At 39.0% G+C, this 18,845-nt stretch overlaps 1 protein-coding gene across 1 annotated transcript; it reads right to left on the bottom strand.

Moving 5' to 3' along the window:
- Positions 1-13,871: 13,871 nt before the first annotated feature.
- ARD4 (RmlC-like cupins superfamily protein) lies at positions 13,872-15,673 on the bottom strand. The gene is made up of 5 exons (XM_078579816.1): positions 15,662-15,673; positions 15,288-15,375; positions 14,621-14,715; positions 14,295-14,534; positions 13,872-14,100 (listed from the first exon to the last, which is right to left on the bottom strand). Exons 1-5 carry the CDS (start codon positions 15,671-15,673, stop codon positions 13,969-13,971), a joined length of 567 nt encoding a protein of 188 aa, XP_078435942.1. The 3' UTR covers positions 13,872-13,968.
- Between the last annotated feature and the right edge of the window lie 3,172 nt (positions 15,674-18,845).

The raw sequence follows: 18,845 nt of genomic DNA, 5'->3' as shown, positions 1-18,845 counted from the left end.
TGAGATCGTCTTATTATCTTAATTCCTTTTTTGTTTTTTTGGCTTTTAATTGGCTGTGGCTGAGTGAGGAGGCCCTAACATGCGAATTAGGATCATGAAAAAGGCTGATGGGGATGCTAACAGGGCTCAGGGCAACACCGCATTTAAAGGGGGCCTAATGTTGTGATTCAATCAGATTTCTTCACCTCTTTTGACATGACATCCAACAGCCAAGGACAGTTTTATCGTCCTCTTCTAGTCAGACAGAATTGTTAGGCAAGGGGGAATGTCATTTTATCGATAGGTTAAATTCCAGCCCATGGGGTGCAAAGCTACACCTCGTGATCTAGAAGATACCGAGTTGTGTTTGAACTCTCTCATGAAACCTTTATCATCATCGATTACTATATATGTATAATCCATCATCTGTGTGAGACTCTTGAACGACTTAGGGTATGGTTGATTGTCAAAACCTTATCCATTATTCGATTAATACTAATGTGTAACGGGGATCATTGAAGAACTCCTTCTTCAATATCCTCACTACCCTGGCCAGGGATGTGCTACATCGTCTTCCTTAAGTCAATCTCCTCTTATATCAAGGGCGGATGATCACGTCTTGACCACTCAATCTCCTCGATCGGCTTCTTACTACACCTGAGCTATGACTTATTTGAATCCCATGATGAGAGGCTCGTAAGTCATAGTCAAGATGTAGTCATCCATTCATGAGATGTCCTTGATGCCTCAAGTCAATGAATCACTTATACAACCATGACATGAATCTACCTAATTGACGTTTAAGAATAATACCATTCAGGGACTCATACGAATCAATTCAGTGAACTCTTTCTCTAAAGAGCACCCACTATTTGGCCTTAGTGTCGCCACACTAATAGCCATAGGATCAGTTAGTGCTATTTAATGGAGGCAAATTGGGGTGTTAATTTTAATGTCAATGTAAATTTAATGTGCCTCAAATCAAATAAATTTGATGAAATATAGAAACTTACTCAACTGTATAGTTGGGGTAAGGTCGTCTCCACAAGGACTGGCCTTTATAGACAATTTTAATAATTGAGTTGTTAGTTAATAAGCTATATTAATAATAATACTAAAGATATTAAGTATAAAGAAGAGATAAGTAATAGTAAGTACAAAGAATAATAGGTGAATAAGAGAAATAGAGAAGAGAAAATATCTGATATTATACGTATATATATTATAAGTACTAAGAATAATAAAAAATTAAGATATTAGATATTATATTTAAGAATGATAGTCATGTAGTAAGTGAAAAGATAGATAAGTATTTAATAAGAATAAATAGTTTAATCAAATTAAAGCAGTAAAGGGCTATTTAATAGTTTTTACTACTTTAATAAAAGTAGGGAGAAGAAGAATGAAGAGAAGCTAGATAGATGGGAAAAGATCAGTTAATTAAGGGTAGCTAGGTGAGTAGATAAGTATAAAGGAATGGACGGAATATATTTTTATGGAATTTTATAGATGTTTAATCGGTTATTATATAGTTACTATATGTATTTTATATTTTTACATATATATTTTTATAGTTGGCTTTGGGGATTAAGAGGTTGATTTAGTTGAACAACTTAGAGGTGGTCGACCGAATTCCAAAGAGAGTCGAAATACGAGAGTTATATGATTTATTTAAATTTTATATGGTTTTCATATAGTTTATATAGATTCATTTATAGTAGAAAACGAAGATAACAGAGTATTTCTATCGAACGCCTGTGAGATGTTCGACAGAATGCCCATGATAAGTCGGAGTTGAGTAGATGTATATTTTTTATATTTTATTAGGTCAAGAAGTATGAACTTATAAAAATCGTAAAAAAATATGCAATGCGCAGTGGGCGTTTGGTAAAATGCCCCGCAGACGCTGTGATGAAGAAAACACGAAAACAAGCTTGATCGGTATCTAAATGTGAATGCAATTAAGCATCCATATGGAATGAAAATATACAATTCAATTGCATATATTCATGAACATACCTGAATCGGCCCGATTCAAAGACGAGAGTGGCGGCGCCAATCGCGAATCGAGTGGATTTTGTAGTGATTTCATAGATTAATTTCATCTGGGCACTCTATGAAACATTTGGTGTGCATTCAAAGTTTTTCTGCCAATTATACCATTTTATTTTTTTTATTTTAAAAAAAAATTTAAAAATTCTTCTGAGATATATTTACCTTTATAATTGGTATTACTATCCTTCTACGGTATTCATAAATATAAAAAGCCTAAAATAGCCACCAAAATTCATCTTAATAATCCTCTTAATTATTCTACCTCTTTTTAATATCTCTACCTATCTATATTGTTAACTAAACTACTTTTCTAGAGTAGATAATCCCTATACTTCTACCTATCTTTCTTACTCTTAAAATCAAAGCATATATATGTATCTTTTCCTCTAATATAATCTAAAATTGAATTAATAATCCCTTCTTTCCTCTATCAGAAATATCACTTCTTATTAATTCTTCTTCTTTCCTCTTACTAAACTAAATACTTCAATTAATTAACTTTTTACACCTTATTAACCTGAAATCTTATTTATTATCTAACTAAATCTTAATATCCATCATTATTATATCCATCTCCTATCTTACATTTAAATTACTATTAATTCAATAAAAACCTATAAAATCTTTTATTAAGAATACTCTATTATTATTCTATCCATCTTCTATATCTCTTGTACAACCTATCTCTGTATAATCCTTTATTCTAAAATGATAAGTCTAAATTCATAATCTTACTTGCCTACTAACTTGAAAATCAATCAAAAATATTAATCATAAGACGTAATATTGTGATCTTATCTTATCACTATCTCAACTATCCTTTCACAACTTCTCTATATCACTACGTACTAGTAGTTATTATTACATATAACCTTAATTCTCTTTAACTATAATTAATTCTCTTTAATTCACCTCTAAAGCCTAGTCCCTCTAGATATGACCTCACTCCTACAATACATTTGAGTGATTTTCTATAATTATATGTGATTTAGGTAAAATTAAATTTCAACAAAAATAAATTTAACTTCCTATTTTGTCTTCATCAGTGACATATCAAATATTCATGCATACATTTATTAATTTTTAAGGTAAAATCATTCCTAAAAAGTTTCACATATAATGCTGATAATTTGGGAACTAGGGGTCTAGGTTATTGATGTCAACTATCACTAATGTAGGTCGAGTGAGGAGTTCCCTTGATTAAGCAATACATTTATATTCCTCACTGATAGGGGAGTCGGGTTCGAACCACAGAGAGCTCTAGACCAAATCTGAGTGGATTTAAGCTAAAAACGGGTGTGTTAGAAATTTAGGAATTATATAATTTTATTTTTGATTAAATGGAGTGTAAATGACGGTGAATTATGACTTTCTCTATTTAAATAGTTTTAATGAGTGTAAAAAACTCAGGTAAGTTTAGAATATGTTTAAGTGATTTTTAGGTATTTTTTGAGATTTTTTGTCCAATTTAATTTGTCGGAATTAAATCGAGAAGAAATTCAGAAGAAAATGAATTTCAAATTGTTCTTCTTGAACAAATATTGGTCATAAATGAATTTTGACCAAGATTTGCAAGATTCTATTGCACCCCACATTTTTGGAATCTGCCAAATGTTGTAAATAGAATTGGGTGTGTTCTTGGGCTAAGAACACCCATTTCCCACATGGCGTGGTCTAGAGAGAGAGAGAACCACTAATCTTGATTTCTACCACAAGAAATCAAGATTAGTCAAGAAGGAGAAGGGTAGATAAAGAAAGAATTGGATTACCTGGCTGGTAGGCAACTCCTTAGACCGCCACAAGCCCTGGATGCTTCTCACTTCTCGGATCCTTTGGCAGTTCCAATGTACACAGAGAGAGAGGAGGGAACCCTTGGGAGAGGGAGTATAGAGAGAAGGACTTCTCTCTTCCACCTAGGCCTTGTCAGCTCACATTCCACTTGGCCCTCACTAGCCCTCAGAACTCTAGAGAGAGAGAGAGAACAAGAAAAGAATCTTCCCACACAGGTTATGTTTATAATAACATTCCCTGCTTGTGCTGATTACTCTAAGGTTTGGGTTTTTAGCAGGTTTTTCTTGCAGAACCTTCGTCGCTCCCGTTCACTAAAATTCCAAAGGAAAATTCAGGATGACCTTTTACAAAGGAGTTTAAAGAATTTATAGGCATGCTCTAGATATTGGATCAAGTTGATGGGTGAGAGTTGAGCCAAGTCCATAGGCCCATTAATGCCCCTTCCGGAGAATCTGAATCCTTTTAAAGGGTCTCTTGGAGCTCCTTCTTGGGTCTTCGCTCAAGAGGGAGGCCCATTAGCCCCATGAGATCTCCTTTAGCTTTATGAAGAGTCCCTTGATCCTTTCATTTGAGCAATTTTCCTAGTCCTGAAAAAGGTCCGAAATTCTCCAAAGAAGAGGTTAGATTCAGCACACTTGGCTGCTTGGCCAAGTGGGTCACATTAAGTACAAAAACAATACATTTATACTATTTTAAATATGAATATATGAAATATTAACCAAGGCCCGTAGTGATGGGGACCATGCAGCACCGAAGACCGATCTCAGCTAGCGTGTGGCGCATAGGCTGAAGAAGAGACCTGGGCTTCGCATATTCGGCCTAGTCAATGGCCCCCTGAAAGTTGACATTATCCTCGTTCATCTTCTTATGGTTTATTTTTCTTATAGGCCTCGTAAGCTGGCCAAAGTACTCGTTTGTGTGTTGGGCCTATGTAATAGGGCCCACATGTTTGTGTATTCGGGCCGACACGTTTAGGCCCAAGTGTAGGGCTCTCTGTCTACAGGGGGGCCTTATCCCTTTTTCCTCATGGGTAAGGCTCATATGTAAAGGGGGGGACCCCTCTTAGAGAGAGAAGAAAAGAAGAAAAAAACCCATGTTTTCTCTAATTTTTAGTGTTTTTTTAGTTTTTGAATTATTAATGAAAATGCCACTCTGACTTTGAGTTTGGAAAAAAAAACCCTAACTTGGTCGCCGCCGCCTCCACTATAGTTGCTGCCGTTGACTCGTGCCTGCACCCGCCACTGTCTCTTGGCCACAGCCACCACATGCCCGCGGCCGCCGTTACCGCAGCCCCGCCGTGGTTGCACATCAGCTGTTGTAGCTGCCCGCCGCCACCTGCAATCGTCTCACTGCATGCACCACGACCACCTCGTCACGGCCGCCAGCACCCTCCACCACCCGTCTACAAAAATTACCGTAATTATCTAATCTACAGATACTCTCATTCTACAAATTTTCAGCTTCTAAGAAAATAAGCACGGTAAAGTTTCATTATACAAACCAATTTGAATGCTATTTCTCATTTAGACATTTCTACAAATACATTGTGAGTTCTTTCATTTTCTTGAATTGCTGATTTCCTTCTCTGTTTCTTCATAATTCTTCACCCGTCTAACTACCTCTTTATATTCTGCTTATCTCGAGAGATATTTTCCTACATTTTCCTTATCAGGAATAAAATTTCCTATTAGTATTTTTATCCTAATATCTTTTATCCCTCTCCTATAACTCAACTAATTCTATTTCTAAGAGTCAATCATTGAGGAGATGACCTTTCTCTCTACTAAACATCTATGAGAAAAATTTAAAAATTCATAAATATTATTTGGTTGAATTGAATTAGAAACAACGACATATTAAAACATCCAATTTTGCCTCATCAGCGGGTCAACAGTCATCTTAGTGGTGCACATCGACATGATCTTGAACCCACATTGTCAAAGATGGTCCATGGTGACTCGGTAAGATAAAAAAATTGAGCTATAATCTCCTTCCTTTTCTCTAGGGCCTTTTCACTACACCATTCTGCCCATAAACATCAGCAATAGAGTGTTCACTAGGAATAACCTTCAACTTATCATGGATCCTCAAATGATTGGACTACATATGCCTCCAGAAGATACACATAGATCCATGTGTAAGCTTCTTCAACCTATTCTGCAATGGGTCAACTCTTCACTCATGACATTGTAAGCAAGCCCATATGCCCATTGGAACCTCTATGAGATACTTAAATATTTATGCCTGCTCCTTATGCTTGGTATGAGATGTATCAGACAAATTGAGAAGGATTTCTTGAACATAATCTAGCGATGATTCTTCGCCCGACTCAACGTGCAAGTTGCCACAAGTGCAAGACATTATAGATTATTTAAAACACAAGTAAAAAGAACTAAATTTATTCAAATATGTATTCATAAAACATATACAATTAATAAATAAATTAGAGAGGTACCAAGAGAGAGAAAGAGAGAGATAGAGAGAGGGAGGGAATTCAAGAGACCAAGAGAGGTCAAAAGGAAACAGAGAGAGAAAGGGAGACCAAGAGAGAGGGAGGGAGTCTGTGAAAGAGAGCGGGAGGCTGAGAGAGAGAGACCGAAAGAGAAAGGAGGCCCTAGAGAGAGAGTGAGGGAGAATGAGAAAGATAAAAATCAGAGAGAGATTGAGAAAGAGAGAGAGAGAGGATTCAAAGAGAGACCAAGATAAAGCAGACTGAGAGAGAGGGAGACCAGGAGAGATGGGGGCTCTAAGAGAGAGAGGAGACCGAGAAGAGAAAGGGAGACTGATAACCTGCATCTTGTGCATTCACTAAATACTAATTCTCATGAGTGTGATACATGGTATCTATATTTTATGATATTTTTACCATTACTCTGCCATTCCATTCTTTCATAATGTTTACATTACTTGAAGGTTAATTATATCTTTTATTCATGCTTGGCTTTCTTCTCAAGGTGAAAGCTTTTAAAATTAACCACTTTTATTGAATTTTGTTGTCTCAACATTTAAGTGGATGAAGAAGAAAGCAAGAGAGAAAGGCAAAGATTAGAACGAACCAAAGTCCTCCTAGTTTGATTTTTCAAGTCATACTAGTGAATAATGTAAATTAATATTTTTGTCTAATTATATATCTCAGGTGGAAAGGATTAAAACAAATGAAAATTAGAAACCAATGGAGAATATTTCAATAAAATGCCTTATGAATTAAAAGGTATGAAATTTCTAAGTTATATTGTTGAGTTTGGAATTTTAATGATTTTTAGGGCCTAAAAAAAGTTTTTTAAAAAATATTATGGGCTTAGGCCCATGGGTACAACATAAGTGGAAGCATCAATGTGGAGGTGGTCCAACCAGCCACCAAGCTACATGGGCCCAACACATAGCCTATGTGGCATAGTGTGGCCCATACAAGCCCATGAGGATTCGTTTCTCTCTAACATTCTGTATTAGTGTTTTAAAGTTTTCTATGAATTTTAATATGTTATTTTGGGACTACTATTTTGAAGTTATAGGCAGGAACGCGCGGATTACTTCAGTCATTGGATGGTGATCTAACAATCAAGACTTGGACCCCATTATGAACCCCATAATGTGTAGGACATGGCCTCTCCCGTGATGCCATTTGGCATCATCTTCACCCTCCAAGTTAATTAAAAAAATTGGTTGGCCAAGATCTCTCACAATCATATGAGTTTGCTTATGTTTTTTCCCTTCACATGAGAGATTACTCAGAAATCCTCAATCGATCGAGTGTGTAGTCTTGTTCATTTGGTCAAGACTAGAGTGATTTAGATTGTTCACTCTGTAATACTTGTCTTGGATAAAAAATCTCATCAATCTACTCCAAAAAGTGATTAATGAGCTTTGAACTTGATTTAAGACCTAATTTCTAGGTGTTCTTCATTAGGAAGCTGTAATCTTTGTTTATTTTGATTTAGAATAACCTAAAACTGATATTATATTAAAATAATATAGATTTTGATTGAATATTTACCATTTCTCCTCAATTTTGCTGCAAATATTTTGCAGTACTTTGGATGACCTTTTCTAATTTATCGCTTAACCAAGTCTCACAATTTTGGTATACATGCGCTTTCACATCCTCTTTCCATTGAATCAATTCTACTGAGATATGGCCCTCCAAATCTTCGTTTGACTACCACATCCTCATGGGATTTGTGAATTTTGGGCGTTGAATTGCAAGATCCATATCACAGTACTGGAATCGCAACTGTGGAGAAGAGATTAGGGCAACCTTCTTTAGAAGAAAAGTTCAATTCCAAAGAAAAATTGACCAAGGAGTTCAGTACACCATTGGCCTATGTATAGGCCTTGGAGGAAAGAGAAAATATTAAATAACTGTAATATTCAAATCTAATTTAAGTGACGCTTGGATCCCAGGTTTGAAGTTGACGTTGGGGATGTGTCATGATATGGGACGTCTCCTGCGATAGTGGTGTCACGTCCGGTGATGGTGCATGGTTGTGTGTGCCACCAGGAAGTATAAGATAGAGAGAGAGAAAGATAGAGGGAGACTGACCAGGAGAGGGAGAACAAGAGGGAATGCAAGTGAGACAAAGAGATAGAGGAAGACTGGGGGAGAGAGGCCTGAGGGAGATTGAGAAATTGGGAGATCAAGAAGAGAGATAGGTAGAGGCCAGACCAAGCCCACGAGAAAGAGAGGCAAACCAATGGACAAAGGCCTAAAGGAGACTGAGAGCGAGGGAGTATGAGACAGAAAGGCTAGAGGGAGAGCAAGAAAAAGAGGCCTGATTATCATAAAGATCATGTTATTTTAGTAATAATTTCATATATTTATGGTTGAAATCATTTATTGCAATTTAAGATCAAATTTCCTATTGTTCCTCATTTAATGTTATTTCAACAGAATTTTCTGACATTAACTTCATGAATGAATATTTGTAGAAGTCATAAATATTTATTTTTATTTATTTAAATACTTTCAGGGATTTATTATATTTTTAAAGTGATATTCTGATTTTACAAAAAAGTTGAATTAAATTCACAAATAGGAAATTTATGATTTTGAATTTATTTCAATATAATTTAATAAGTCAAAAAATATAATTTTGAATTTATTTAAATATAATGAATTAAGTGAAATTTTCAGATCTTATAATTTATTTAAATATTTTGTGTGCCGCGATGGTGATCTACCGTAAAATTTGGAGGAGAGAGAAAAATCAGGGAGAGACAAATGGATGCCCTAGATTTCTCCAAACTGAAATGTTGATATCTAATGATCCAGAATGTTTCTTGCGCTGAAATTTTGAGTGTAGTTCCCCCTCTATCTATCTAACCTTTGGATGTATAAGTAGAACCTCCTATCATTTCCAACGACAGAACCCTTAGATTGTATTCCTAATTTTGATTAGTAGTGTGATTTGCAAAACAATGGGTTAGTAATGTGATTTTCAAAATCTTTTTTGGGTCCATTCTTTTACACCAAAAGCAACGGATTGAAGAAGTGATATTCAGATAAAGCCATGTGATGAAAAAACACCACTCGACGCGTTGGGCACGTGTCAACGAGGTTAGTGTGATCTTCGTATTTTTTCAATTCATGTCTTTGTCTTTTTTCCCTAAGTTATCATTGCTCATTGCCTGGGTTTTTACTATCTTACATGCCACCTCAAACTCTACAACTCATCAGCGCTTATCTACTTACATTTCCAACCCACCAGTGACTGTAAAATCATCAAGATTAGCCCCCTCTCCATTGCTCGTCGACGCATTTCCATGATCATATTTGTCGCTACCAGCATGATATCTCTTTCATCCACTCCACTCCACTCACGTTCATCTTCATCAACCATCACCTGGCACTATAGAAGCATTTGAGAAGGTATTTTAATTAGAATTAACTAGTAATTTTCTGTTATAACTTTCTATAATACTTCCGAAGATCATTCTTTCTAATATTGTATGACCTTCTTAGAATTTTCATGAATTAATTTTCACTAGTTTTCTTTAATTAAATTGGATTTATTTCCTAAAATAAATAATAAAATTCTAAAAAAATAGAAATCAAGGATAAGATTCACTTATTCAATACTTGCTTTTTGTGGACTCGACTCTTACATGCCCTGTGCTCATACAAAAATTTACAAATATTTTTGCATAAACCAGAAGCCTTTAATGACATTTTTAACCATAATTTATTATTTGTTTTAACAAGTCAAACCTTAAGATATTTTTTAGGACAAGAGGCTAGAGGGAGATCGAGAGAGTGGGAGAGAGAAGAGAGATAGGGAGAAGCCAGATGGAGACGAAGAGAGAAAGAGACAGAACAAAAGATAAAGGCCTAAGAGAGACCAAGAGAGACCGAGAGAGAGGGAGTTTGAGGTAGAGGGAGACCAAGAAAGAGAGGCCTCAGGGAGGTTGTGTGTGAGAGAGAGGGGCTAGAGAGAAACTGAGAGGGAGGGAGTCCGATAGAGACATGGTAGAGGGAGACCAAGAGACATAGGTAGGAGGGAGGCCAAGAGAGAGGCCAAAGGGAGACCGATAGAGAGAGGAAGTTTGAGAGAGAGAGAGAGAGAGAGAGAGAGGGAGACCAAGAGTGAGAGGAACACCACAAGAGAGAGAGGCAAAGAGACAAGGAAACCGGGGGAGAGAAGAAGAGAGAGAAAAGATTGGTAGAGCTAGAGAGAGACCAAGAGGGGAAGGGAGAGAAAGAGAGGAGATATCGAGAGGCAAGAGGGAGACCAAGAGAAAGAGGGGGATATTGAGAGAAAAGACATGAGGGAGACCAAGAAAGAGGGGGAGAATGAGAGAAAGAGGGGGATACTGAGAGAAAAAAGACATGGGGGAGACCAAGAAAGAGGGGGAGAATGAAAGAAAGAGGGGGATACTAAGAGAAAAAAGACATGAGGGAGACCAAGAAAGAGGGGGAGACTGAGAAAAAAAGGCCCGAGGGAGACCAATAGAGAGAGATAGGAAGTCAGAGAGAGAGAGAGAGAGAGGGAAACCAAGGGAGAGAGGCAAGAGAGATACTGAGAGAGAGAGGGAGAGAGGGAAAAAAGTGTATAGGGAGAGGGAGAGAGAGAAGTGAGAGGGAGGGGCCAGAGGGAGCCCAAAGGGAGAGAGGAATATTGAGAGAAAAAGGTTGGAGGGAGACCAAGAGAAAGAGGGAAACTTAGAGATGGAGTCAGAGAGAGAGAGAGCTTGAGATAATAAGGGAGATTGTGAGAGAGAGAGAGATCAACATAGATAGAGAGAGAGAGCTTAAGAAAGAGAAGGAGACTGAGAGAGAGTTAAATAGAGAGAGATCAAGAGGGAGAGAGAGAGTCAAATGTTGGGTTGTGGGGCTATGGTTTTTATGCAAGAAACTAATTTTCAGCAGTGGAAGCATGTGATCATCTCCTAAATAATCTCTAAACATGTAATGTATTGAGTACCTTTTGCAGAAATTTTTCCACCATTGACTTGCTTCTTGTGAGAGTGATTTCAAGCCGATCAATTTCCCAGCTTCTGAAGATATCCATGTGACTAGAGGGTTGTTGGATCCCCTCTCCATGTTGACCACGCCTTGAAGATCTTGTGATTATTCTCACCATCAATGACTTAGGGGATGAGTGGAGAATGTAGAGAGAGAAAAAGGTGGGTGGTGCCCAGATTTGGCTGGCCTGGGTATCAAATATGGGTGCCCCCTTTATTTATACTCATTACAGATTTTTCACAAAACCCTCAAAATAAAGTATATCTTCCAATGTCCTATTAGTCTAATGCATATGACCCTCTAGGCCTATATACCATTCTAGTCAATAAATTTAAGGTCCAATAACATTTATTGACCAACTTTATTAATTAACTATATCAACATATAGATTAATTAATTGAGGATCAATTTAACCCAATTGATTGGCAAGTTTCCAGCCCGTGGGGTGCCAAGCTACACCTCGTCTTCTAGAAGATATAGAGTAGTCTTTTAACTCTCTTATGGAACCTTGTATGTCATCTGCTACCATACATGTACTATCCTTCGTCCGCGCGAGACTCACATATGATTTAAAATATGATTGATCGTCAAACCCTAATCTTTCATTTGGTTAGTATTGATGCGTAAGGAAGATCATTGGAGAATGCATTCTCCAATATCCTCACTACCATGGATAGGGATGTAGCTGCATTGCCTTCCTAGAGTCAATCTCCTCTTCTACTAGGGGTGAATGATCCCATTTTGACACACAATCATCTCTGTGGGCTTCTTACTATATCTGAGATAAAACTTGTTTGAATCCCATGACTAGAGGGTCATAAGCTGTAGTCAAAACATAGACGTTCATGTAAGAGGTGTCCTTGGTGTCTTAGTTCAATGGATCACTTATACAATTGTGCCATGAATCAACATGATTGGTTTTTAGGTATAACACCATTGAGGGATTCATTAAGATCAATTTAATGTACTCTTTCTCCGAAGAGAACCCACCATCTGTCTTTAGTGTCTCCACAGTAACAGCCACACGATCAACCATATTTATCTTATAAGTAGGATCAGACAATGCTATTCTACCATAATGATAATTTTATATCCTTGTCGACTATCCATCGAATATGAATATCTAGAATACTTGTTTAAAGACTAGTGATCACAATATTATGATCTCATTATAATTCACTAGGTCATTGCATGTATTCATGGACTTCATTACAAACACCACAGTGGAATAATAATGAACTAATTTTTTTCATTCATTGAACTTAAATAAAAATATAGCAGTGTGATTGGCTTGAAAACCACATAATACCCATCAAAAGAGAGAGACCAAGAGAGAGAGAATCAGAGAGAGACTGAGAGAGAGAATGGGAGACAGAGATAGATAGAGAGAGAAAATCAAAGAGACAAAATCAGAGATAGGGAAGAAGAGAAAGAGAGACCAATAGATTCATAGATTGAGAAAGAGGAGAAAGAGAGAATTTTAGAAGCATATTACTCATAGATTCATAGCTAGAGTTACAGACAACGGTCGAGAAAGTGGCAGTTGAGAAAGAACATTTTGTGTGGCGGCGGGAAGAGAAGACACAGGGGAGTTCAAAAGTTATTGTCTTTAAGAAGGTGAGAATTGAAATTATTTAATATAAATTATAATACTACACGTAGTTTTTGTATTTGTTGATGAATCCTGTTGTCCCAGTGACGGGAACGTTTTTTATTGACAGGACGAGGAGGAGACGAGTGGTCCAGTGATGTGTGATGAAAACATAGCATATTCTGTCAAAAAACTGGGATGCAAGACGGGACGGGAGGCGTGACAAACTTGACATCAAATTCTCATCCGTCACCGCCCATCATCCTTCACATCACATCCCAGCCGTTTAATCCGGGACACGATGTTCCCTGGTTCTACCCTTACACACTTTTTGCTCTAGAGAAAAAGTTATTGTAAATATATTTTTAAAAGTAAAAACCTTAAAAAATAGTTTAGCCATAAATCTGGCTTATCAGTGGTGTACTCTAGTTTGGGTTTTTTTCATATGTTAATTTCCCTGGAATTTAGGTTTATGATTCAGCTTAAAGTTCTATTTTATTGACTCTAGTGAATTTAGGGGGATCTCTATTCCTAAAAAATATGTCTCAAATATTATGCTTTAAATCCTTAGTCATCTCAATAGTTAGTGACTGGTGCTGTCTACTAAGTCTTATTCTTAGTTTCCAAATATCTATCTCTTGCTTATTCCCCATTCTCTGCGAGTCCTGAGGGAAAATAATCACTTCGCTTACTATTTTTTATTTTAATATTTTTAATTTTCTGCTAGAATGAATAAACCAGCTCCAACTTTTCAATCAAATATGTATTTTTATAAATGAACATGATCAAATAATATGGGTTTACTCATTCTATCAACGTACTATTTAGGAAAATATTGACACATTAAATAGGAAATGGGTAAAAAAATATATGATAAAGAAAAATTGTGGGCTTGTTGGGAACCGAAGCCAGCCCCGATCCTTTTCATGTAAGCCGTGTTAAATATCAGGATAAAAGCAAACGCTCCATTGAGAGCCTCTCAATGAGAGGTCGCACACATAAGTAACAGTAATAGCTGGTAGAGCTGGTTTATGGAATAGATCATTACACAGGGACTCTTTTTGGTGGAAACATGGAAGATGCGAGATGCGAATCAGAAGGCCTCGATGACATTGTCAGAATTGTCCTCCAAGAAAGTCTTCACATACGCTTGCCTCGCCGGATGATCCTCTTGGGGCCGGTTGTAAGGCGTCCACACAGGTTTCCCTATGAAGAGCCTCATCAGCTGCGCGTAGAAGCCGAGTTCAGTTCTCCTTGTGATTACCTCAGAAAGATAGACATTTCTACATACACGAACGCATAGCGCATAGAGGGACTGAATATATATCGTTGTGCGTTTATCCAACACCAAGTATCAAGAATCCGATTCAACTCGCAAGCAAGTAGTACGAAAAAAGAGGCCCAGGTTCGGGTAATTACCTTGATGTAGTTTGTCGTATCTAAAGTGAAGCGATGGTAAATTCCAGAGGGAAGGACAATGAGATCCCCTGCCTTTATCCAGATGCGGATCCAACGGTCATCCTTCCCGCGGACATCGAAGTAACCACTTCCTTCTAGGCAGTAGCGTATCTCTTCATCTGCGTGCAAATGCTCGCAGAAAAAGTTTCTCAGCTTTTCTTCGTAGTTCTCAACCTTCTCCGGGCACAGGTCCAGGAAGTCCTAGTTTTACAGGAAAAAAAGTCAAATCCGAGAAGAGAAAGTCTGACAAAAAAGTGAGGAAGACGGACTCAGAACACAAGATGTACCATGTAATCGTAACCCCTGCTTTCCCTGATTTCTTTTAATGATGGGTTCCGTTCGTAGCCTTCTGGGTCAATATGCCAGTACATGACTCCGATCTCTATGAATTGAGATCAACATATGAGTATTCGGTACAAAGATTATTAAAACTTTTACATAATAATTATTATTATATAAGCCGCAAAGGTCTTTCTCTCGCGCTCAGGAGGAACTTCGATTAGAAATAAGAGGGCTCGATCTGATTTCTGCCCAACCTGGTGCCACTATAAGAGAGCCACGGCAGTATCAGTCTCTGTTCCATATGTCCGTAGGCAAGTAACTTCCGCAGCTATTTAGGATAAACCCACGTTACCCGTGAAAAAATATACTGTCGATGTTGTATTTATTTCATGTTCCTTAAAATGAGAAGACGAAGTGAAGATGGTTGGGCAACTCAGACAGAAAACTGAAAATTAGTTCTCTTTGTTGGTCTTAGCGCGGAGATGAAAATCGATTATCATAGGGAAGAGATTTCGTGTCGGGGGCATCTGAATGCTCACTCAAAATAAATAAAACGTGCTGGCGAGTGATATGAAAAGAGACGTCTTTCGATAGGCAGTCACTCGAAAACCAAAGGGCGGAAAAGGGAAAAATTCCCAAAAAGCTACCAATTCGAGGCTGCTAAAGAGTTACCTGAGAGTTGGCTTAGAGGAACATACTCGTTAGGAGTTTTGTGATGAGGAAGTCTCTGGTCCCCCTTGCAATCGTCCATCAACCATGCCTAGAAAATACCAGACCATCCGTCGACGTTAAGGGAATAATGCAGGCAGAACATGGACATCTTAGGCAGGACTGTCAGTAGACTAGAGAGAAAATCGACTCAATTTAGTCGGCCGATGGTATTGATTGCGGAAATTCCACACTGCCGGAGACGAAGAAATCAACACCGAATTTCACTATGGAAGGATGATGGCTACATGGAACGATGATTGGCTGCTCCGTCCAGGCAAGATTGCGGCTAGAAAAGATTAACACGAAACAATGAAAGAAAATAGTGGAGTGATCACCTCTATAGCCATCGCACCAGATAAGCTGTCCACCAACTTACTGGCTCGCCGACGACACGCGCTACCCTCGATGCCCTATGATACTTCTTTGATCGATCGGCGGTCTTATTTACAACGAAGAGAACTCTCTCCCGAAGATTCGCCTATGTGTCGTGATCCTCGAAGCAGACAGTGGAATTGTGTCCGTTCCTCTTAGCAAACGTAACAAATCAACGCCACACATTGGCGTGATTTTTCTTTCGGATCTCGCAGTTTATTGTATCAATCCGGGCCAAGCCCATTTCCAAGAGGTTGAACCAGGACACTACTGGGATACAAATATTTTTCATTTCGAAGAAAATTAGATTATAGAGTATCTATGCCGCCGGATGTTCTCTTCTTAAGCATAGTTTAGGCGTCTAACTTCTTGAGCGATAAACATGCATCATAAGGAGTATGAAAATTTTGGGAAACATCACTCAAGAAAATAAATTTTGGAGACAAACATGCGGTAATAAGGAGTACCAAAATTTGGGAAAGTTTACGGTAGATGATAAATATTGGACTTTAACCATATGGTCTTGACAAACCTTACAGGAAAAAAATTAGGGTAAATACTACGACATGTCATGAACTTTTACTTTTGTAAAGGAAGTAGCATAAACTTTCAGTTTTGTATAAAAAATAGCATGCACCAATGAGAGGAAGCCACTTGGCGCTGCTTGGTTTTTTTTTCCACCGCCAGTCAAACGGTGACCTGGATGCCTCCGTGGCGTCCAGGTGGACTCCACGGTGGCATCCACGTCACCGGGTGACCGCCGAGGACGCGGGGTTCCGTCCGCCCACGACGCCGCCGTCTCCGTCTCCCACCGCCGGCCCACTCCGTCCCCCGCCGCCGACGCGCGTCTCAGGCCGCCACCGACGCGCGTCTCCGGCCCCCATCTCCGGCCCCCGTCTCCGGCCGCCGTCGGTGGCGGCAGACGGGCGGCATGGACGCCGTCCATCTGCCGCCGCCAACGCCGCCGCCAACGCCGTCCCTCTCTGCCCGCCGTCGACGCCCCCCCTCTTCCGCCGCCGTCGACGCCGCCCCTCTCCGTCCGCCGTCCACAGTCAGCAGTCAACACTCCACATTCTCTCTCCTCGCGGGTATAAATAGCATGTGAATATCACATCAAACCCTATTCGCGCCGTTATTTTCCACATCAACTTTCTCTCGTTGGAAGTGGAAGAAGAAGAAGAAGGAGAAGAAGAAGAGGAAGAAGAAGAAGAAGAAGAACAAGAAGAAGAGTAAGAAGAAGAAGAAGAAGAAGAAGAAGAAGAAGAGGAAGAGGAAGAAGAAGAAGAAGAAGAAGAAGAAGAAGAAGAAGAAGAAGAAGAAGAAGAAGAAGAAGAAGAAGAAGGAGAAGAAGAAGAAGAAGGAGAAGAAGAAGGAGAAGAAGAAGGAGAAGAAGGAGAAGGAGAAGGAGAAGGAGAAGGAGAAGGAGAAGAAGAAGGAGAAGAAGAAGGAGAAGAAGAAGAGGAAGAGGAAGAAGAAGAAGAGGAGGAGGAGGAAGAGGAAGAGGAAGAGGAAGAGGAAGAGGAAGAGGAAGAGGAAGAAGAAGAAGAAGAAGAAGAAGAAGAAGAAGAAGAAGAAGAAGAAGAAGAGGGAGAGGGAGAGGGAGGGGGAGGGGGAGGGGGAGAGGGAGAGGGAGAGGGAGGGGGAGAGGGAGAGGGAGAGGGAGAGGGAGAAGAAGAGGAAGAGGAAGGGGAAGAAGAAGAAGAGGAAGAAGAAGAAGAAGAAGAAGAATGTAAGTATCCTATTCATAACTAAATTTTCTCCATGTAAGTAATTAAATTATTCTGTTGTATCCATTTGTCCAATAGGGCTGATGACCGAAGTATTGTTTTTGGTCCGGATTCAAGCGATGCATGCTCAACTGATCCCGATGGATATTCAAGCGAAGAAAAGAATGAAGAATTTGTTGAGGGGCAGATGAGTAGAAGAGAAGAACATCAAAAAGAGTTCTACAGTGATGACGAGGGTGAAAAAATTTGGGCTTCAAACAATAGTACAAGATATGATCCATGGTGCCGCCTTGAAAATATTACATTTCGATTGGGCATGACATTTGAATCAGCTTCACAGTTTAAAGCAGCTGTGAAGAACTACGCCATATGCAATGGGTTCAATGTTAGGTTTGAAAGGTCTACGGAGACTATAGTGGAAGTTGCATGCAAGAAACATTGTCCATGGAGGATATATGCTAGTTGGGGTCCTACGAGGGAGGCCTTTATCATAAAGTCATTAAATGATGAACATATGTGCTACACGGATCCAACGAATATACACGCCGATTATCATTGGATCGCAGAACACTTCTTAGAGACTATTCGAAGGGATACGAACTATAAGGTAGTAGATATGCTGCGAGAATTGCAAGAAAAGTATGGAATCATAGTTTCATGACCCACCTGTTATAATGCAAGGCCGTTGGCGCGCAAGATGCTTCAAGGTTCTTTGAATGAGCAGTATCACATGCTACCCTGCTATGTGGCCGAGTTACGAAAAGTGAATATGAATAGTACTTTCCAGTTGGAGGTGGAGCACGACATTCATCATTCTTTGGCTAGGTTTAAGAGACTCTACATTTGCTTAGAATCGCTAGTAAGGGGGTTCCTTGAGGGTTGTAGACCAGTGATTGGGCTGGACGGTTGTTTCATGAAAACCGATTTGAAAGGGTAGTTGTTGAGCGCCGTGGGGGGGGATGGGAATAACCAAATGTTCTCTATAGCTTGGGCGGTGGTAGACAGGGAAAATCAAGCTTCTTGGACTTGGTTTATCAGCCTGCTGATCCGCGATTTAGGAATTGTTGATGGCTACGGTTGGACAATTGTAAGTGACCAGAAAAAGGTATTTAGTTGAGTCGTTCCATTTATGCTACTTATGCTAAGACTTACTTGACTAAGGCGGAATCAATGTTGTGCACTAATACCTTGATATGCCTTGACATCTCTTAGGGTCTCGAGAATGCAGTGGCAGGTTTGCTACCGAATGCGGACATTCCTCTGTCATCCTCAGGAACCTATTTTGGAAAGCAGTGAAGTGCACAACCCGTGAAGGATTCCAAAGCGTCATCGAAAAAATGAAGACATTGAAAGCAGAAGCCGCAAGATCTTCTGGAGGTAGGAGTACAAAAGTTTTGCCGGGCTTTTTTTTTGACAAGCC

Source organism: Wolffia australiana, chromosome 8, assembly GCF_029677425.1.
Source record: "Wolffia australiana isolate 7733 chromosome 8, ASM2967742v1".
NCBI classification, from domain to species: domain Eukaryota; kingdom Viridiplantae; phylum Streptophyta; class Magnoliopsida; order Alismatales; family Araceae; genus Wolffia; species Wolffia australiana.
Note: the sequence above shows the minus strand (reverse complement) of the source record. Positions and strands in the feature narration are given on the sequence as shown.